The 22,763-nt window shown below is 38.4% G+C and overlaps 1 protein-coding gene across 1 annotated transcript in view; it reads right to left on the bottom strand.

The window, feature by feature from the left end:
• Nucleotides 1-6,992: 6,992 nt before the first annotated feature.
• The window catches only part of SATB2 (SATB homeobox 2), a 200,273-nt gene continuing 184,502 nt past the window's right edge, over nt 6,993-22,763 (bottom strand). The window contains exon 11 of the mRNA XM_040228858.1: nt 6,993-10,152. Coding sequence (XP_040084792.1) covers nt 9,691-10,152 — 462 coding nt within the window. The 3' untranslated portion in view covers nt 6,993-9,690. The remainder of the gene's footprint in view (nt 10,153-22,763) is intronic.

Below are 22,763 nucleotides of genomic sequence, written 5' to 3'. Positions count from 1 at the left end.
CCCAGATAATCACAATGGTGTGATCACTCATCTAGAGCCAGACATCCTGGAATGTGAAGTCAAGTGGGTCTTAGAAAGCATCACTACGAACAAAGCTAGTGGAGGTGATGGAATTCCAGTTGAGCTGTTTCAAATCCTGAAAGATGATGCTGTGAAAGTGCTGCACTCAATATGCCAGCAAATTTGGAAAACTCAGCATTGGCCACAGGACTCAAAAAGGTCAGTTTTCATTCCAATCCCAAAGAAAGGCAATGCCAAAGAATGCCCAAACTACCGCACAATTGCACTCATCTCACATGTTAGTAAAGTAATGCTCAAAATTCTCCAAGTCAGGCTTCAGCAATACGTGAACCGTGAACTTCCTGATGTTCAATCTGGTTTTAGAAAAGGCAGAGGAACCAGAGATCAAATTGCCAACATCCGCTGGATCATGGAAAAAGCAAGAGAGTTCCAGAAAAACATCTGTTTCTGCTTTATTGACTATGCCAAAGCCTTTGACTGTGTGGATCACAATAAGCTGTGGAAATTCATTTCCCTTACAGTGATTTAAATCCAATAGACATTTCATAAATTTGGTTTGTTGGTTGATGAATAAGAAAATTATTACATTGAATAAATCAATAGAAGGTAAACTTTCAATGGGCTTCCCAGGTAGCACCAGTGGTAAAGAACCCACTGGCCAATTCAGGAGATGTAAGCAATGCAGGTCCGATCCCTGGGTTAGGAAGATCCCCTGGAGGAGGACATGGCAACTCCAGTATTCTTGCCTGCAGAATCCCATGGACAGAGGAGCCTGGTAGGCTACAGTCCATAGGGTCGCAAAGAGTCAGACTTAGCACGCACATACACACAAACTTTCAAGGTCCTTTACCATCCTGATCACCCTGTGTCTTCTGAATACACTGCAGTTTACTGATACATTTCCAAAACATGTCATGAGAACTGACAGTAATGCTGTAATGTGGCCTGATAGGTTTGAAAAGGACAAGAAGATCACTTCCTTTAGCCTAAGCTGTGTCTTTCTGTTCATTGAGTCTGAGTGACATAAGCTCTCTTTGTGACTGCATTGCATGGTTAGTAAAAGAAACCTAAGAACTTACAAGATTTAGTGGTCAAAATCCAATGTGATTTCAAACATGTGAGGCGATTACTGGAAGAGCCCATGCAGTCTTAGGTGGCATTCACAAGAGTTCAGTTCAGAGCTGACCCAAGGTGGACTGGGCTGAGTTCCAAAGCCATAAGCTCTTAGTTATGGAGGGACAAAGACTGCCTGGCCTCCAGCCAAGGACGCCTCCAACCTGAAAAGGGTTTTCTGCTTTGAATAGAGGATGTGCTAGACAACAGAATCCATGATTCAGTGATTCTGTCTTCCAAGAGAGCATAGACTCACAGACCATAAATTAAACAAATGTGAGCTTACAAATGTGGGCCTTGGAAGTTCCTGAGGCCTCGGGTACCTGGGATACGCACTAAAGAAATATTCAGGTGAAGTTCATCTCTAGAAAGTAAGTTAAACCTTCCTCTACGCTGAAGTTGGGAAAATTGAAAAATCTCACTAGGTGAAAACTGTTATGAAAGGTAATTCACTTAAATATTTATTGGTTAAAAAAAAAGAAAGACAAAAACACAGACTTTGTGCCCTCCTGGTGTTTTCATTGGGCTAAAGGAACTGACAAGTAAAGAAAAACAGGAAAAATAAGTAAATTATAGATTATGTTAGAAGCCATGAAAAAATTAAACTAGGGTAGGATAAAAGGGATCCAGAAGGCAGGGGTGGGATCTTTTTGCAATTTTAAATAAGGTGGTCAGAGTAGTTGTCATTGAGGAGGTGACATGTGAGCAGACGGGGGGATTTGAGGAATGAGCCTTGCAGCCTCAGGGGAAAAGCTTTCCTGGCAAAATGAAGAGGGAAAAGAGTAAGGCCCTAAGGCAAGAATGAGCCCTGCATTCCAGGGACAGCCAGGTGGCCCGACATGGCTGGAGCCCAGGAAGCAGGGAGAAAGTGGAAGGGAAGGAGGTCAGAGAGTCAGATCAGGTAAGAGATGACGGTGCCTCTCACCAAGCTGGTGGCAGTATTAAAGCGGAGAGGTTGTCATATCGTGAATGTATTTTGAAGAACTTTGCTGACAGACAAAGAATCAAGGATTAAGTCAAGGTTTTAGGTCCAAGCAACTGGAAGGCCGGAGTTGTCATCAGCTAGTGGATCAGATTTGGGGAAGAAGATAAGTTGGTTGGGGACATGTTCGGTGGAGGTGGTGAGCAGGCAGCACAACAGGACAGTTTGGAGATCCAGAAAAGGTCCAGGCTACAGGTAGAAAGGGGAGGTCGCTGGCTCAGGGGACACTTGGTGTCTTCACAGCAGATGAGGAAGGAGTATGGATCCAGGAATAGGGGGAGCAAAGGAGGTGCCTGCCCCACCTGAGCAAAAAGACAGAATCTACAGAACACACTGGGATTGAGTGAGAGTGAAGCAGGAGAAAAACAAGGGAGTGGGATGCCATTCATGTTTAAACAGCTAATTTTGAAAACTTCAGGAGGCTACTAAGCTTTCTCTTTCATTTTCTCTCTCATTTAGAAAAACCATATTATAGCTCTTGACAGGAAGAAGGAAAGAGAAGAAGGGAGGGAGGGGCAGAAAGAGATTGTAATGAGATAGAGTGGAAGAAAGGAGGGGTGGGATACAAAAGCAAAAAATAAATAGCACAGTAGCCCTTCAGGCTATAGATCATGTAAAACCATGTCTAATAACATCAGACTTAATCCTACTCTAAAACCCATCTGAAGTGTTCAAAATCATTCATAACTCCTTATATCCTGCTTCTCTTTCACTTTTGGAAGTGAGAAAGGAAGGATTTGTTCTAGATGCTTCTACCTATCTTATTTAATCATAGCAACAGATCTGAGATCTATGAATTATTAACCCCATTTTGTGGATAACGAAACTGAGGATCTGAAAAATAACAAGCTGCCAAACTGGTAAGAAATAGACACTAGGATAGCTCACTGCCTTTTCATAATCAACTTGAGAGAGTAAATCTAGAATTTTCTCCTTTTTCTTGCAGTGGATGAGGAGGATTCCTAGGACTACATAGTCCAAAGTTGCTACAGAGCCTCCTAGGACTCCCTTAGTCTGTACTGTTTTGTGTTAAAATGGGATTATGCTTGTTAATGGCTAGTGAATAAATTATGGTTCTGTCTTTAATTAATCATTGCTCTGCATCATTCATTACAGTGCTAATGGAATATTTTTGTAATTATTTCTTCATATGTGAAGGTAACACTTTAAACCTCTTAAAACGTCACCAAAGAAACAACTTCTAGATTCTTCTGGGACAGTTTTACTAGCATAGTATATGTTTTTTTAATAGGTCTCTCCTTCGGAAATATCATACTCAGACAAGATGATGAAAAAGTGGGTGAAGTCAAAAGGTCATCTCATACAAAACATGTCAACCAACAAATGGACATGCAGTTCATACAGCCTTTCTAGGATAGTGGTGTGATACTGGGGAGAAAATGCAAGCTTTGAGACACACAGTCTTGACTTTAGGTCCTGACTCTATCATCACCCTGCTCTGTTGAGCTGGCAGGGTTCTAATCATCTGGCCCTTGCTGCACTTTTCATTCTTCACTTCTGTCTCTGACTCTGTGTCACTCCTGGACATGCTGAGCCGGAGGAAACATTGTCACACCTATTTCCCCAGGGCTGCTGCTATTTCCACCAGCCTACCCCACTTCTGTGCATGGATAAATGCAAAGAAAAACTTCATACCTTCCCACTGAGCAAATACAGCAACCACATTTTGCCACAAAACCTGGGACAGACCTGTAATGGTGGAATATTCTGGATGCTATGTGAGAATAGGAGGATTTGTAACCACACTGGCAGGGCAGATCATCAAAAAAGGAAGAGAGTTCCAAAAAAACATCTACTTCTGCTTTATTGACTACGCCAAAGCCTTTGACTGTGTGGATCACAACAAACTGTGGAAAATTCTTAAACAGATGGGAATACCAGACCACCTGACCTGCCTCTTGGGAAATCTGTATGCAGGTCAAGAAGCAACAGTTAGAACCAGACATGGAACAACAGACTGATTCCAGATCAGGAAAGGAGTACATCAAAGGTGTATATTGTCATCCTGCTTATTTAACTTCTATGCGGAGTACATCATGAGAAATGCTGGGCTGGAGGAAGCACAAGCTGGAATCAAGATTGTCGGGAGAAATATCAATAACTTCAGATATGCAGATGACACCACCCTTATGGTAGACATCGAAGAAGAACTAAAGAGCCTCTTGATGAAAGTGAAAGAGGAGAGTGAAAAAGTTGGCTTAAAGCTCAGCATTCAGAAAACGAAGACCATGGCATCTGGTCCCATCACTTCATGGGAAATAGATGGGGAAACAGTGGAAACAGTGTCAGACTTTATTTTTGGGGGGCTCCAAAATCACTGCAGATGGTGATTGCAGCCATGACATTAAGACACTTATTCCTTGGAAGGAAAGTTATGACCAACCTAGATAGCATATTCAAAAGCAAAGATATTACTTTGCCAACAAAGGTCTGTCTAGTCAAGGCTATGGTTTTTCCTGTGGTCATGTATGGATGTGAGAGTTGGACTGTGAAGAAAGCTGAGCACCGAAGAATTGATGCTTTGAACTGTGGTGTTGGAGAAGACTCTTGAGAGTCCCGTGGACTGCAAGGAGGTCCAACCAGTCTATCCTAAATGAGATCAGTCCTGGGTGTTCATTGGAAGGACTGATGCTGAAGCTGAAAATCAAATACTTTGGCCACCTCACGAGAAGAGTTGACTCATTGGAAAAGACTCTAATGCTGAGAGGGATTGCGGGCAGGAGGAGAAGGGGACGACAGGATGAGATGGCTGGATGTCATTACCAACTCGATGGACATGAGTCTGAGTGAACTCCGGGAGTTGGTGATGGACAGGGAGCCTGGCGTGCTGCGATTCATGGGTCGCAAAGTGTTGGACACGACTGAGTGACTGAACTGAACTGAACTGGCAGAGGCTGTGAGTTGCTCACCAAATATCCACCCTCCCCTTCTGTCTGGAATTAATAGAACGGCTAGGAACATTTACCACTCTCATTTAAGCATAGGACTTGAAAACACCCACAAAAGAAAGGGAGTATGCCTTTCTTTACTTCTTCCATCCTGATGTCTGAAAGGTGGGTGTGATGGCAAGGCTCTAGCAATTATCCTGGACCATAAGGAAAAGGGGACACAGGAACATAGGGAGAAGTGGAACTGGAAGGAGTTTGAGTCCCTGACAAATTGTGAAGTCAGATTATCCTAGCAATTTCTTTTATGTAAGAAATAGGTGAATTCTTCACTTGTTACTACTTTGTGATTTTAAAAATGATATGCAGCCAATCCTAAGGCCATTCTAGCTCACAAATAATGGTAATTCTTATTCTCTAAATTATAGCACATGCTTGTACCACTCACCGAACAAATACATATCTGTCTGAGGACAACCATTGGATGACAACTTCAGTTTTCCTGGATTGATATACATTTCCATTAAGTTACAAGCTCTTTGAGGGGAGAGCATTAAATTATACAGTTTTCCTCGTCACCTCAGTTATTAGCAAATTATCTGGTTTAGAGTGTATGTTTAATAAATGTTTACTGTGATGATGCCATGATTCCCCTCCAGAAAAAATGTGAGGACTTTTAAATCTTTGTTTAAATCTTTGCAGAAAAGGAAATAACAGTGAAAAGGAAAATATCTTCTCTAAGGGAAAAAAAAAACCTCAACCCATAAAGTGATAGCTCTGAGATGACATGACTTAACATATAGTCAAGAAACCTCTGACTTTGTGTTACTGGAAATAAAAGTTGTTAGCACAGACCCCCTTCTAAAAGACAAAAGCCAACTCATCCTTGGGCAGAGCCTCCCAGCTTTGAGTTTGTCACTTTGGATGAAGTATGACCCCCGAAAATACAACCTCATGAAGGTGGAAAGCACTTGTGCTAAAAGGCAGACTATCTCACACATGCTTTACTTCCATGTCTTTACCCCAAAGGCAGAATTCATACACATTTGCACAGACATGTTTCATCCTCTATTGAACCTCTAATTTTTCTTTAAAAATCTTTAGTGCTCTATACTATGGGGCTGTCTGCCTTTCTATAAACACCCAGTTTCCACAAACTGTCCTCAAAACTTATCTACACAGTTTTGAACTATATGGCTGTCAATAATCATGGGGAAAAAGGAAAGTGAAATCAAGGGAAAAAGGAAAGAAAAATCACATCTGTATGTCAACCATGTGCCAAAGACAGAAAGAAAGAAAGAAGAAGAAAAAAAGACAGGAAAAACAATTTGCAGTATCAAAAGAAAAAAAATCACTTTTTAATTGACTTTCTCTTTGTCAGTTCTGATGCTAAGCACTTGCTCCTTCCTTATTAACTTTGGTCTTTTGAGCAATTTTTTCCATTGTGAGCACTTTCTAAAAAATCATTTTCACACATTTCTCAGAAGCATCAATCCTTCCAGCATTCCTCTATGCTCACATTATGGTACCCAGCTCTAAATATAAAAGACTTTTATTATGTCCATTAACCATGGACATATGTGCTCCAAAAGTTTCCTGACATGCAGTCACTTGTGGGTTTTTAATTATAAACAGAAAATATTCACTAGAAAAATAAAGAAGCAAGCCCATAAATATATCTTTATGCACTGAGTTTTGTTTGTATACCACAAAATGTTTAGGCAAATGACTCCCCCAGCTGCCAACTTCAGGATGTGAGCATGCATACGTTTACAAACACACAGAGATGCACATACATTTATAGGTACGATTAAAATCTTGCCTTGGTAGGACTCAAAAGTCTGTCACTGCAGGTACAGCTGTCTTGTAAATAAGAGAATGGAGCTTCCTTACACTCACCAGGTCTCATCCCACATGAAAACTTTCGTGGGAAAGAAGGCAATGCCCAATAAAACACCTGACAGACAAAGTCATATTTTTTGAATGCGTTTTATTTTAACAACCAAAAAATTCTAACAGCCTAACAATGCACATAAGTTAAAAATTAATTATCACTTAGTGATAACAAAGATAGTTGATTTACATGGAAAAAAGAACATTTACAATATGTTAATCCTTATTCACATTGTTGATACCGCAATAAAACACAATTTGTTTTTTCATTTCACAAAAAAAAAGGGGTGGGGCAGGAAATTGTGCTTTGTCAAGAGGCACTACAAGAGAAAGTTTCTTCTTCCAAATAGATATTATATGACAGATATCGAATAAATAGACATATATGCATTGTAATTCGCAAAGATCTGGCAAGACCACAGGCTAAAATGCCCACAGATTCACTTAGAACCACTGCAAACTTGGCAGTGAAATTAAAAATAAAAGGCAAGACTTAGCATTGGAAATACCTAATAAATTTTTGGTTGAAGTGTAAAAGATGCCAAATGCGGACGCCATCGAGAGATGAACCACCTTGCAAGAGCTTGGCAAAATCAGTTTCCATTACCTGTACAGAGTGACCTTAGCAACAGTGTAAGAAGACAATTTGGAAAAGAGTAACTCGGAGATCAGGAAGCAGCAACCACGGACTTTCTGATTAAAGCTGCAGCATACTACAGAAATAGGAAGGATGGGCCCAGGGCTTGACTGCAAACCACCATCCTTTTGCAAAGGTATATGACGCTCGTGTCAAGATAATTGTTTAAACATCATTATTTGAAAAAGTACAGGAAAATGTCCCTTTAAAAACTCCAGAGGTTACTGAGCAGCTAGAATTAGCTTGTATTGCAACATGTCTTCTCCCTGTATATCGTAAGTTCTGAGTTAATATCTACAAATAGAGGTTTTTTTTTTTTTAACTCCGACCTTTTATACCTTTCAAATATATAAATAGTATTAACAGTTATATTACAATGTTTGTGTAGTAAACAGAAAATAACTTTCAAAGTGATATTGCATGAGGTCTTTGACAAGGTTGCATGAGAGCACAACTCTTAAAAAAAATCCAACCATGTGGGACTGTTTGATGGCCACCTTGAAGTATGGGTTAGGTTTGACTGGCCAGTCCTGAAGGTGAGGTCTCCTCTTGCAATGACTAGAAGTAGAAGTGGCAAGTAATGGTCTCTGATGGGAAGCTAAAGGCGGTGGGAGAACTATAGTAGATTGCAGCTTTAATGCTCATTCCCTTAAACAGCCAGTCGGCATTAGTTCTGCTTTACCTAAGGTAACTGCTATGTAGGTAACTGGGAAAATGTTTTAGTTTATGACGAGTAGGTGATTCCACTGAAATTGCTTTGCTTACTCTATTGCTTGGAGCTGCACAATGATTTAAAAACAGGTTTTCGTTAGGGCTGCTCCCATAGCAGGGAAGGGATGAGGTGCATGAGAGCAAGGACTAAAAATGTCTGGTTAAGTGGATGGAATGTGTACGAAGAAGAAGACGCCCAAAGTGAAACAGAAATGAGAAACGTCTCTCGGGAGCTGGAGGGACGGGGATTTATTTGAGAAGGAGCCCCTTTACCTGGGCAGCAACTTCTTTTCTAACTTAACATTACATTGAACTATTTTCTATTTTTAAAATAAGAAAAGTAAAAGAAAACAGCAACAATAAACAAGTTAAAATGAGCAGGCTTATTAATTTTAAGATCTGAAGCCACGAGCAGGTAAATAAATTTCACAATAAAATGTGGCTCATACTGTGAATTCCATTTGTCTGATGTCAAAATGTCATTTTATCGAGGCTGCACTAATAAATGAGTTTTCTATGCACTGAGTTTCAGCTTCATTTGTATGGAATTCCACAGAAATGCACCTGTCCACTACAGTAACGACAAGTTGAGGAACGGAACATATCGAGTCATTTAAGTGTGCATTGTGTCTTTAAGATTAATGTGACTGGTATCATTTTAAGGTGCCCTGATTTTTTTTCCACTTTATTCTTCTTTCTTTCTTTTACTTTTTTTTGGCAGTGTTGATTTATTTAGTTAAATACATACCTCAAAAATTACCCATCAAGCTGCCAGATAGGAAGCCATAGAATTTTTAAAAAAAAAAAAATCAGGGACAAACACAGAAAATAAATAGGAATTCAAAAATAAGTCACCCCACCCTGAGAGCAGGCCGCAGTTTATCAAAAAGCCAAAGCGACTCACTGTGAAGTGGTTTTTTTTTTTTTAATACATAAACAAGTCTCTTCTTTAAGAACTCATTTCACAGTCTATTCTTTCGGATTGTAAAGTTCTCTGTCCCATGCAATTTAATATATATATGTAAATATATAGATATATACATATACATATACACACACACTTGTAGCTTCCTTCATTTCGTAGGTCTTTTCATCTGGGAACTTGCCTGGTGTCTCTTCCATAAGTGCAAGGATAATGAAGGCAGAGTCTCCTGTGATTATAATGACTACGATCCAGTCCATTGTAAAGCGTAACACTTTAGAGTCTTTGCCAAGGCGATGTCTGATTCGGAAATACTGAATTTATTCAGTCTACAGGTGTATCCTGTGCAACAAAGAAATGTCAAAAAAAAACAAAAAGGAAGGAGAACAAAAAGACCAAAAAAGACAAAAATAAAATAAGGCAAAAAAAAAAAAAAAAGTTTTCAGAGAAACTAAAACAGAAAATCCTTGGACTGGTGTATTGCTTTGCCTGATTGGAGTTCACATTATCTCTGGTCAATTTCAGTGGGCGCAGCCTTACTTTTCTCTGCACTCTCCTCCTCAGCCTCCACTTTGTACATCTCCTCCGAGCCTTCCTCACTGTCATTCTCTTCTGACTCCGTCAGCAGCTCCTCGTCCTTATACTCGGCCACATCTACTGCCGAGCCCAGGTGTTCCTTGAGCTTCCCATGATGTTTCACGTGGTACCGCTGGTTCTGGAAGAACTTGATGATGGTGTGTTTGGGGAGATCCAGCTGAGCAGAAAGAGTATGGATAGCTTCCTGATCAGGGTAGAGGCCCACATCATGAATGAAGCTCTGGAGGATACCAAGGGCTTCCAAAGAGATCTTTGTACGAGACCGAGGCTTTTTGGCACAACTGTCTTCGGTTGGAGGAGGTGGTGGGGGTGCTTCTTCTCTGGGAGGAGAACTCTCCTTGGCTGGCTGAGACTGCTGTCTGTGAAGGACCTGATAATTAAAAAAAAATAATAAATACCATTGGATTCACTATTTCACCTTTCAAAAGCCATCATTCTTCTAAAATACACGTTGTCTGCTTAGCATTTTAGTGATGCACAGTCATTGTAAGTTCATGTCTTCTGGAAACTTAATTGAATTTCTGGAGATTCAGAATCTTATCTACAAAACAAGAGGTTAATAATAGTAATGTTTCCATTCTGAGGCACAAAGAAGTTAAGTCACATGTTGCCCAAGGTTATTCAAATTCAAAGGACCTGGCTCTAGGGTCTTGCTGTTAACCGGTATGATGTGCCATCTCTCTGGAGCCCAAGGACAGAGAAACTGGACCCAAAGGAAAAGTGCAGGCTCTACAAATGAGATCACATGAATTCACATCCCGATTCTTCCACATAGCTGGGTGTCTCTGTGCAAGACACTAAACATCTTTAAGCCTCAATTTCATCATATATGAAAGAAGGATAAGACACTAGGTTCCTAGGGATGTTGTAAGGATTAAAAGACATATTGCATGTAAAGAACAGTGCCTGCCTTAAACCAGAGGTTGACAAACTTTTTCAGCAAAGGGCCAGGTGGGAAATATTTTAGTTAGCCTTAGCAGGGCCTCACCATCTCTGTTGCCTCACTATCTCATAGTTCAATTCTATCTTTATAATGTGAACATACACAAATGAGCATGGCTATGTTGCCATAAACTTTATTTATAAAAACAAGAGGTAGCTTGGATTTGGTTCATGGGCCAGAGTTTGTTCACCTCTGGCTTAGACCAAACATCCAATAAATGATAAGTCATTATTATATCAGCCTCATAAATTATTCCTGAAGTGTAACAGAGGAATAGTATTTGAGTCAGAAAATCAATACTCCATAAAATTAGGAACAACTTAAATTTATTTTCTTAACCCTGATCTTAATCCTTAAACAATAATGTTTTTTTGATATATATATAAAAACTTACAACTTTTTATTAAATTATGAACTTTAGATGACTACTTTATACTCATAAATGGACCTTCTCAATATCACTAATGTCAAGGAGACAGCAATGCCTGGTGTCTTGAAGTGAGACCTTGGTTTCCTGCCCAGGAACTGCACCTGGTTAGCCTGGATGAAAACCAAGAATCCTAGCCACTAGTCCACCATTGAGGCTAGAGAACAAACTAGTCATCCTTTGTTTTGCAGCTCATTTCCTTTTTTGTTGTTGTTGTTATCCTTCATGTCAAGGCTTTCTAGTTGTAATTAATTTAAATTTCTCTTTCATTTCTACCTATTCCCCACTCAAAAATAGAGCAAAACTAGTATTAAAAAAAAATTTCTAGACCCAAGTTGGGGCCACTTCTGCCTGGTGCCACATCAGCAGACTGAACTTTCATGCGGCTGGCTGTAAATGCTCTGCTTGACCAGAATCACAGTATCCATTCAGCCCATCCCCAAATGCAATGCCAGCTCTGGGCTCTATACTTACTTCCTTGTTCTTTGATCTTTCTAAATAAAGTCAGATATGCAATCCCCACCAATCATGCCCTGTCTTCTGTGTTGCCACTTCTAATGCTCTAAAATGATGCCCCAAATCCCTCCAGACGACTGCTCTACTGCTTGTGAGGAACTGTAGCCCCCATCCATGGACTGTCTCCCTTGAATACAGGATATCAAACTCATTGGTACATTGCATTAGTTTTGTCATTTGACACTGGTTGTGGTCAGTCACTCAGTAGTGTCTGACTCTTTGTGACCCTTTGGACTATTGCCTGCCAGGCTCCTCTGTCCATGGGATTGTCCATGCAAGAATACTGGAGTCGGTTGCCATTTCCTCCTCCAAGGGATCTTCCCAACCCAGGGATCTTCCCAACCCAGAGATCAAACCACGTCTCCTGTGTCTCCTGCGTTGCAGGCAGATTCTTTACAGCTGAGCCATCAGGGAAGCCGCATTTGACACCAGCTGGGCAAACTTATTCTTGATCTTCTTAACTGCTTTTACAATGTCCTCTCTGCATGAAATAGCTTCCCATTTTAATATTTACTTACGAACTTCTTCAATCTGACTAATCTTCACATCTTGCAACATTAGCAGCAGTGCTATGTAATTAAAAGGCTACCATGAAGGTCCCCATGGCAAAGTATTCTATCAATGTCAAAGGCAAACACTGTATTTCCTCCGCTCAGATCAGTGTCTAACTTCCTGGATCACCCCCGCCCCAAGACCTTTAAGAATAGTGAGTTCATTTTTTAAAAAACACATGTTTCTCTTTTACCATTCTCTCCTATTTTACATGGTGTTTTCCATGTTAGAGTAACAAATTAAACATTTTCCAGAGTTCAAGTGAACTCAGTCCAATCAATGCATAAGAAACATGTCTAGTTACACTACAGTATCACTGGTACCATCACTGCCACCCTCCCCACACATTACCCTAATGACCCATTTTTCAGACTAGAAAATATCAGCATCAGAGCAAGCATTTAAGAAAAAAATCTCTGCCATCTCTCCTAGTCTCAGGGACTATTTGATGAAAAACTAATTTTTCACTGATGTGAATACGTCAGTCTTTTCTATAGAATTTAATAGCTATTAGGGCAGATGAAATTGTTACTTAGGTAGGAAAAAAAAGAGGATGAAATTTTTAATCATTCATAAACAAATAACAATAAAAGGATAATCAAATGCACATAAGAACACCCATCATAATAGGCTGATGGCTGGTGGCAGAAAGAAATCTAAAACAGAGGACCATAAAACGGTGGCACTAAAGGCCCATATAATGTTGACCAATTAAAATGAATGTTCTTGGCATTTTCTTTACCACTTTCAACTAAGAGTAAACTCATGTGGTCTGCTGTGGTGAGCTGGCATCAGCAAAAAAGTGAGAGCTCCATTACTTCAATGTCCTAATTATAGCCACAGGGAGAGGAAAGCTGCATGGTGGGCCTGCGTGTTCAGGGCAGCTTTGACGGCAGGAAGATATTTGCTCCAAGGTTGTAATCTGGGTAGCCTGAGCACTGTAATAAATAAACCTCCATGTCAACAGGTGAGGGCTTTTTGTTTGGTTGCTTTTTTTTTTTTTTGGATGAGAAGGAATAAGAGAGAGACTGAAATTATGCAGGGAATATGTACTCATAGAACACGTACACTCAAGCACAGGACCTCCTTTTAGAGCAATTGCATTAATTGGAAAACAAAAGAGAATTAAAATGCCCCATTTTCTAAATTATGCTTGCCTTCTGTAGTAAAAGTCAGCATAACGGTTCCATTTAATTAAATAATTAGATTGGTTCTTTAGGGGTTTTCCATTGTGCATTGGTTAGATTTAAAGAGATTTTCCAAAACTATACTTTGAAGTTACTATAATCTTTCTGCATGATAGGGTTTGTTCTTCTCCTGAGGTCCCACCAATTGGCCTATTTTCCCTCCCTTTCTAACTTTGAACCTAGCAGTAGTAACACATGAATAGAGAGAAGCCACACATGGAATGGGAAAACAATGATCTCAGTAGCTACCACTAACTGAAGGCTTACTCCGCGCCAGGCATTTCTAAGAACTTTACATGGATTAACTCATTTAGTCCTCACAGTTCCTTGTGAAGGTGCTACTTGAATCAATAACAACCTGGAAACATGTAGCATTTCAAGAGCACCCTCAAAGGTGGAAACTTAAACATAGGGAGCAGTCAGTCTAAGAAAGTAGGTTTCCAAGGAACAATGACAATGTCACTGCCCTCATAGGAGGAAGATCTTTTTCAGAGAAATAACAGCAATAGAAATGATCTACAAAGTGAGAGATCCTGGGTTAGTTCAATATTCTATATTGAGTTGGAAGGCATAACAGTATTTGCATGAAGGTTAAATGATATTTCTAGCATCTTTGACCAGACAGTAAAGAGTACAATGTGCATAATATCTGAGACAAAAAGAGTCCCCCAAGTCTCAACTATCTTTATTCTCCTGAAATGTTCTGATTACTCCAGGCAGAGAGTTGCTTATTGTCTGTAGATAATTCTTAGCCAAAAGAGCTGCCTACATTTCCTCACTAGCCACTTGTAGTAGCTTATTATTATGACAATCAGGGAATTCTTACTGTCGTGCAGCACTTCTTCCAATGGTGTGAATACTCTGAACAAAAGTAGAGTAGAACCAAAAGACAGAGATGGCAGTCCAAACTCTCTTCCCAAATCCTCCATCTAAACAGCAAGATGAAGTCACTTCTTCATAGGACTGATTTCTGAACTCCCACTTTGCTAAATTTTGGTTTTTCTGTCTGAACTTTTCAGAGATATTTGAAATTCCTTGTGTGTTAACTAGAATGACTCAAGTTTGGTTCCTGTCCCCAGCCAGCACCCTGAGTAACTCTAGCCTGAGGCTATCACTGATTCCTGCTGGATGGACTACACACCATCCTGTTCCTCAGATCATCTGACAGTGCAGGCATATATTTCTGGATGATTGACTTTTGAAACCACAAAATTTACAATTACTTCAACCAAGACAGAGAATGCCCTGCCAACTAAACAGAGATATGCTCTTTCCTAACAAGTTCTTTCCAAACCCAGATGATTCTTTTCTGATATTTTTTTAAAAAGGTAAGTATGATAGAGCAGCTACCCAGATAGTTACATAAATCTGCCCAAGTCTGCACATTTTCCAGCCTCATCCTTTTTCCCCTTTTTCAAATGGGCCCAGAAGCTGACCTTTGTACTCTTAAAGTCCATCATCTCTCTTCACATGATTTTCCCAAATAACAGAATATATCATTCTGTAAAGATAGCTATCCATCCCTTTCCTCATGACCTTTGCAAACTGAAGCCTGACAATTCATCCCAGTTCATTTTGGTTTGGATTTTTCTCCATCATGATTGAGCTTAATCTGGTCAGCAATTCATTTCTGATAATTTCTACAAAGAGAGTTTTAAAAGGTTTATTTGAAAGTCTTCTTCTATTTCTTTTTTTGTAGCTTCTATTGTTATTTTTTAAATATAATGATGAGGGTTCATAGCAGTGAAATATCTAGGCAGCTTCAATAATAATAATAATATTAATAACAGACGGTGGCATTAATGTAAAGTTTATTATGAACCTAAACACCAGCCTAAATCTATAAATGCATTTTATTTTCACAATAATCCTGGACTAGGTATTTTTACTCCATTCATGATGAGAAAACTGGGATTCAGAGAGTATAGGTAATTTATGAGAGGTCTCATAGATTCTAATTAGCAGGACTGGGAATCTAAAACATATCTGGTTTTAAATCCCATGTCCATATACATGCTTTTCTCCTGTCTTCTATGAGCAAGATCGCATGGGAAAACTGAGCAAAGGCTCCAGAGTAGAAGAGACAGACCGTAAATAAGATATCAGGCAGTAATAAATACTATCAGCAAAAACAGAGCAGAGCATACGGAGAAGAACTGGGGGGAGATGACGTTATTTTAGATTCAGTGATTCAAGGAAGGCTCCCCAAGGAGGTGGCATTTGAGCAGAAGCCTGAAGGAAGTGAGGACCCAGCCATGAAGAAGGGCATCCCAGACAGAGGAAAACAGCAAATGAACAAGCTAGGAGGGAGAAGTACACTCAGTGTGTTTGAAGAACACTGAGGGAGGCAGCAAGTTAAATCTATGCCACCTAATACAGCAGCTTGCTAGCCACGCACAGCTACTGACATCTAAATTCATTAAAACTGGAAGAAGAAAAAACACTTAGCTCTCTCAGGCACATGAGCCTATTTCCAGCGCTGGATATCCACACTGGACAGCAGACACTGGGCGGCACAGATACAGCACATTTCCAACGGCAGCACTGTCACTGCCGTCACAGGACACGGCGTCAGACAGCCCTCCGCTGGACAGACATGACAAGTGAGAGGTGGTCAGGGCGAGAGCCGGAGCAGCGGGGCCCTGGCATTCTACTATCAGGGTGAGGGAAGCCCTTACTGAGACCTATCATCATATCATCTGATCTACCCCAAAACACAGTAGGACTTGAAACTACCACTATCACTAGAGAGAAGAGAAATATTCCTCTGTGTGTGTGTGTGCGCGCGCGCGCGTGCGCACGCGTGTGTGTGTGTGTGTGTGTGTGTGTGTGTGTGTGTGTGTAGTAAGAAAAACTCAGTTCACATATATAACTGGACTTTCAATACAGTATCACAAATAGCAACACTATCATCAAAACAATCAGAAGGATGCATTGGCACTGCTATCCTAAAAAGATGGTTAACTTACATTTAACTGATGACTGCCTTCTTCATCAGAAGTGTTTATCATGTCTAAAAGAAATTATGTTTAAAACCATAGACCTTGGGTTAAAAAAAGTAAAAAAAAGAATTCATTTATCAAATATTTTTAGAATGTCTATAATAACTGGACCTAGCAGTCCACAAAGCTTTCTAATAAGGAGTCCTGTCTCCAACAGTCAAGTGTTGACGATAAGTTATGAGTAGAATATAATCAAATAGAAACTTGAAAGTTTAATAAGTGTGTTCTTATTTATTCACTGAAATCTCTTTGGGTTGAAATATGACATACAAGTGTATAAATGAACAGGAACATAGTGATGAAGAAAGAAAAGCTGTGAATGTATTCAAAAGAGACATCAACTTCAAAATAAAACCCAACACCTCCTTGCCCAGTAACGAAGCGCAATAAGGATATACGTTGTTTTTCTGCCTGAGAGATGGAAAATTTTAAAAACACAAGGACAAAATGGTACCATGACAAAGACTGACTAAGAAAGATAAAGCAGCTCTTCTTAAATTGCTCAGTGTTCAAATAGATTTTGAAGGCCTCAATGAAAACCAGCTGGGAGCCATGTGTAAAATATAATGGCTTTTGCCTGCAGGGAAGGAAGTGAGATCCTGAATGATTAAGTTTAGGAAAGTATATAATTCACTGTATCATTATGGGGTGAACTGGATTACTTATAATATGCCAAGACTTTGTGGTCTTTTTTATATAGAGAAAATGAGAAATTATTAAGGAGGTGACTATAGAGGGTGGTTGATCTAGTGGGGTACTAGGTAATGGGTTAAAATAGGCTCCCAGGTGGCCGCATCCCTCTCTCCCTCTGACAAGCCTCACCCGCTGGAGTGAGTGTCACCAGAGCTTCAGGTTCTCCATGCTGGTGAACATCGATAGGAGATGACTTCTAACTGCATTTGAGTCAATAACAGAATTCTTTTTACTTGTTTAATTTTACCTCATCTAAAATAACAGAATGTTAACAAAAATAACAGAAGGTAAAATAGTTTATCCAAAGAAGGAAAGCGTTCTTCTACTAAAAATTCTGAGAAAGTATACTTAACAGGCAATAAGAAAAACTGGTTAGAACAACTGGAAAGCCCTCATACATAACTCAATTAGAATTTGTTAAATGAATGAGTCAGTGCTGCTGTTTTTAAAATATACTATATATAAAAAATATAACATAACTGAGATATTTGTCTTAAAATATAACTGAGATATTTGTCTTAAATTCCAACAACCTAGCTCTACCCTCTAATTTTCCCTTTTTTTCAAAATCAGCATCTAAGACTTTTAATTTTGGCTCAAAACTCAATGGGGAGAATTCAGCATTAGTAATTAATAATTAATGTAACTATCATACCTCTCTCTCATCTGTTGGACTGTGAGCTACACATTGGCACACCTAAGTGTTCAGTACATCTTTCTTCTGCTGTACTAGATTAATCCATATTCTTTCTTCCTTTAATTGCAAGCCGGTTATTATTTTTGTTCTGTGCAACTTACTTTTCCTTGCTATTATTCATCTTTAGCAAAACTATGCTTTAAAATAAAGAAACCATCACTCATTACAGGAACTTTTATCTAATAGTTTGTGGAATTTGTTTTTCACCATTTTTTGTGTGTGTTAAAATCAGCTCCAGGGCACTGTATAATCTTTAAGGTTGCTTTTATATAAAAGTTGTTAGCAGGAGTTGTGAGGTTACAAAGTTCTGGTTTTGAATCCAGTCTTTATCCTAAAAAGCATATCGGTTTACTAGCCGTGCAACTCTGAGCAAGTTACTTTCTCAGAACCACAGTGTTTATTAATCTATAAAATCTTCCTTGCAGTTTTATAAGGATTAAGAGAGATAATACACTTCTGTGGCATACCTAAGTAAAATAGTTCTCATGAGAAAGAAGTGAAGTGACAGTCACTCAGTAATGTCCAACTCTTTGCAACCCCATGGACTGTAGTCTGCCAGGCTCCTCTGTTCATGGAATTCTCCAGACAAGAATACTGGGGTACATAGCCATTCCCTTCTCCAGGGGATCTTCCCAACCCATGGATAGAACCTGGGTCTCTTGCATTGCAGGCAGATTCTTTACTGTCTGAGCAAAGAGCATTTGTGCAACTGTGTGAGTTGAGAGCTGAACTAGCACCTTTGTAATGAAATAAATATCATTTTTATTTGAAATAACAACCAACAGGCATACTATAGTTATTCAGACTTAGGTTTGTGGCAGACATTCTCTTAAAAATGAAGTAAGCCTGTTGATTAAAAAAAAAAATCTGTACAATTTGTTGCCAATGATTAAATTCTACCTTCCCAGCAAAAATAAAAAATTTGGAAAACGTAGCTTCCACTAAAAACTTACTTCCCCTATACTTAAATACCTCCCTGATGATACTGGTGATGATTTAAGAATTTTTAAAAAATATGTCATACAATGAAATGTGTCAATATTTAGAAGATCTACGTTACTCACTACATCAATATTTTATAAATATTGATATTATAAAATTATGAATAGGCAAAATACTTATTCAAAGTAAAAGGCAGACAAATGAATTATAATGTAAAAAAATATGAAGTTCACTGATATAATTTTAGATTCCACTCTGCAACTAACCTTTAAGAAATGACCACTTGTAGAGTTTTGTATCAAAAAAAGAAAATCATAATTTCCTGGAAAAGCTATCAAAATATGCCTTCCTTTTCTAATTACATGTCTGTGTGAGGCTTGCTTTTCTTCATTTACTTCAACCCAACTATAAGCTACACTTTGTATCAGAATGAATACAGAAGCAATTGTGATAATCCAGAGGTCTTCCATTCAGACATTAAAAATATTTGCAAAAATACATTTAAAACAATGGTACTCTTCTTATATTTTTTTCAGGGGGGGATACAGTGATCTTCATTAAAATATATCATTTATACACCTATTATTTATAGTTAGTTTCAAAAAAATAAACATTTAAGTTTTCTCGGAACTAATTTCTAATATGGTAAGTATTGATATGCACATTATTGGAGTCCTTAATAGGAATAGTGAAAGGAGATCCCAATACTAAGATGTTTGAAAACTCTATACCACATAAATCATACTGAATATATAGCTCTGTCTTAGCCCTAATGAAAACTAAACCATTTACTATAAAACTCAAAATGGATCTTAGAGTTAAAAACATCCTTACTTGAATTCAGTCACCTAGGAAGGTACTAGAGAACAAGTGTAGGAGAAAGTACACAGCATTATGATTTGCCTCTTGACTTTATCATTCAGAGACATTTTCAGAGGCAAAATATATCTGCCTAGATGTACAACTCAGCACTATTTCTAACTTCAAATGGTGTTCTTGAGTTGGTTCTTATGGTTGTAATTTCACATTCTAAGACTTATTAAAAACTATGGTTTAGTTTTGTTGCCTTTTTTTTTTTTTTTGGATTATACAGTATCCTAAGGTCAAAACTCAGGAAATCTGTTATTAAAAAAAAAAAAAAATAGTATCCATGAAGTGATGACAAATTGCAGACTACAGGTGTTAGATTACATTTTGACTCCAGGCAGGTTTAATTTAAGTTGGTCTCCTTTTACAATTGCTCTTAGCACATATAGCTATGGGAAGGGGATTTGGGGAGGGGAGGAAGCAGGAAGAGAGAGAATAAGAACCAAAAAAAAAAAAAAAAAAAGAGTAGTGCTCAATTAAAGAAGGCCATGTCAAGAGAAATCAATACAAACAAGCAAAATGGTAGGAAGTCTGACATGGAAATATGTATTCAATTTCATCCAGCCTTAGTCTGAGTTTCCTTTAATATTGTAACCAAGATGGCATTGGAACATCATGTATGTTTTTAATGCAGTTTAATAATTGTTTCTCAAAATAAACACTTTGGTCAGAGATAAAAGCATAAAAACACTATGACACAATAATCTGTTAAAACAAACTTGGGGGTTTAGAGGAAGCATAGTTCTTAAAACAGCCTTTGGCTTATATCATTTCCTCTTTAGTAATAAATTGAGAACAACTATACCAACAACTTTGGTATGGTTTGGGTTAAAAAAAAAATGTGTTGTAGTCCTTAATCTGACTATACAGAGTGGCCAGAGTCTGCAGACTCTAGAGGTAGCTGAGTGAGCTGCTTTTCTAATACAAGGAGATGAGCTGATAGCAAATTAAGCAGGGTCAAGATGAGGAGCTGTATTTCCATCAAATAGACTCCATGACACATAAAAAGCAAATCTCTCTCCTATTAGAATGCAAAAGAGATAAAACATAGGCATATACCAAACCTATAAGCAATGAAAACTTTTCCTTCATCAGCATCACATGATACATAGGTTTATTTGATAATTTATGACCTAATATGACCAAACTCATTTCACAAACTGTTCACGGGATAATTCAGGAAGAGTAGATTCTTCAGGATGGTCCAGGCTACAACCCTGTGTCTTTCTTCCTAGGAGAAATCATCCCTCAGCCCATCCACCCAAGCCCCATTTGTCTGACACCCATGAGTGTTCATTTACCCCTGTTCCCTGTACTTCTACCACTGTTCACAATGTCATCTCAAAACACAAACTCTGCCTAAAAATTTACAGGGAAGGCCTATCTTTTGAAGATCAGATTCAAGGTACAGGTAATGTTAAAGTGTCTTTGAAAGTGAAAATCGCTCAGTCGTGTCCAACTGTTTGTGACCCCATGGACTTATACAGTCCATGAAATTCTCCAGGCCAGAATACTGATTGGGTAGCCTTTCCCTTCTCCAGGGGATCTTTCCAACACAGGGATTGAACCCAGGTCTCCTGCACTGCAGATGGATTCTTTACCAGCTGAGCCACCAGGGAAGCCTTAAAGACCTTATATTTGAGTGAAAATGAGTCAAGAGTAACATGACATGACCAGAGCTGACAGTTAACTATGGTATTCTGATTTCTAAATGCCTGCATGGTGTGTTCATTGGTATAGCTGAGTGGCTTTTGCACCAACATGGATGAAAGAAGAGCTCATAAGTCAAAGATAATGAAGAGTATAAAATGTTAGGATGAACTGAGTACCTGGAATTCATAATGTCATTAAAAGAACCAAACTAGAAATTCCTGACACATCATCAGTGGCAAAAGGGCAAGAGAGAAAGGTGCAAAGGTTCAGAATAAGAACGCTCTATTAGAATTATTAAACAGTTAATCCAGTGAGCTAAATAATTGTCAAGTGAAGTAAAATGTAAATCAAACGAAAACAACCTTTTGAAAAGGCAGTGATACCTGAACAGTGAGCTCTGGACTTTGAGTTTTTAAAACACATTCAAGCTTAAAAGAATAGAATGCATTATTGAGCTCAGCTTTATTGCATTTCTCAGATATTACATTTTTTAAAAAAAAACAGATTGAAGGCTTGTGGCAACCCCACATTGTCAGATGATGGGTAGAATTTTTTAGCTATATTTTTAAATTAAGGTATTTTTTTTAGACAAAATCCAAATGCATGCTTCATAGACTACAGTATGGTATAAACATCATTTTCATATGCACTGGGGAACCAAACAAATTTGTGGGACTCACTTTGTTGTGACATTTGCTTTATCATGGTGGTCTGGAACTGAACTGGCAATACCTCTGAGTTATGCTTGTACAGAAACTGTTTCAGGTAAAGAAATTTGATCTAACAAGTTTAATCAGAGCAGAGTTTCAATTACTTTTAAGTGAAAACATGTTAAGTTAAAGAAGGTAGAAAATAGATATATTTTACAAGAGCAGACATCATGTAGCCAGCCAAGAGCTCTATCAATGAAGACCTAAAATAATGATTCCTGAGGAAAAGTACTAGAGTCAAAATTCAAACCACTTTCAAATATCTTACTATTTAGAAATCCGGTGACAAAAATAACTTGAAAACACCTATTGGTAAAGAATGACTTAGAAACAAAGAGGACATGGAGGAAAAGGATATGTACACTTTAAGTTAAAGGATCTCAATAAATTATATAGGCTTCTTGAACTAAAGCATCATCCTTCCTGATTTACACAGATTGTATGATGTGACTTGGGGATCATATGATAAATTTAATTATTCAAATCCTACAGTTAGTATATATTTGAAGTGGTTCACTACCCTTTGGGCTAGTTTCTTAAAAATGATAATAAACTAATCTCACAATAACAATGGATTCTGTTGTATTTATTCATCAGATGAGAAAATGCATACACAAAACTGAACTCTGATCTACATATTACAAATCCCTGTCTAACGCATAACAAACACGGTCTTGCTGCTATTAGCTGGAAAATACAAAAATTATTCTGTTTAAAAGCTTTGAACAAAAATTCACTTTAGTGTGAATAAACATCTTCCAATTAAAATATAAAAATAACACCAGAAGTGAC

Source organism: Oryx dammah, unplaced genomic scaffold, assembly GCF_014754425.2.
Source record: "Oryx dammah isolate SB20612 unplaced genomic scaffold, SCBI_Odam_1.1 HiC_scaffold_27, whole genome shotgun sequence".
Taxonomy (NCBI): domain Eukaryota; kingdom Metazoa; phylum Chordata; class Mammalia; order Artiodactyla; family Bovidae; genus Oryx; species Oryx dammah.
The sequence above is the reverse complement of the archived record's forward strand: the minus strand, read 5'-3'. Positions and strand labels throughout refer to the sequence as shown.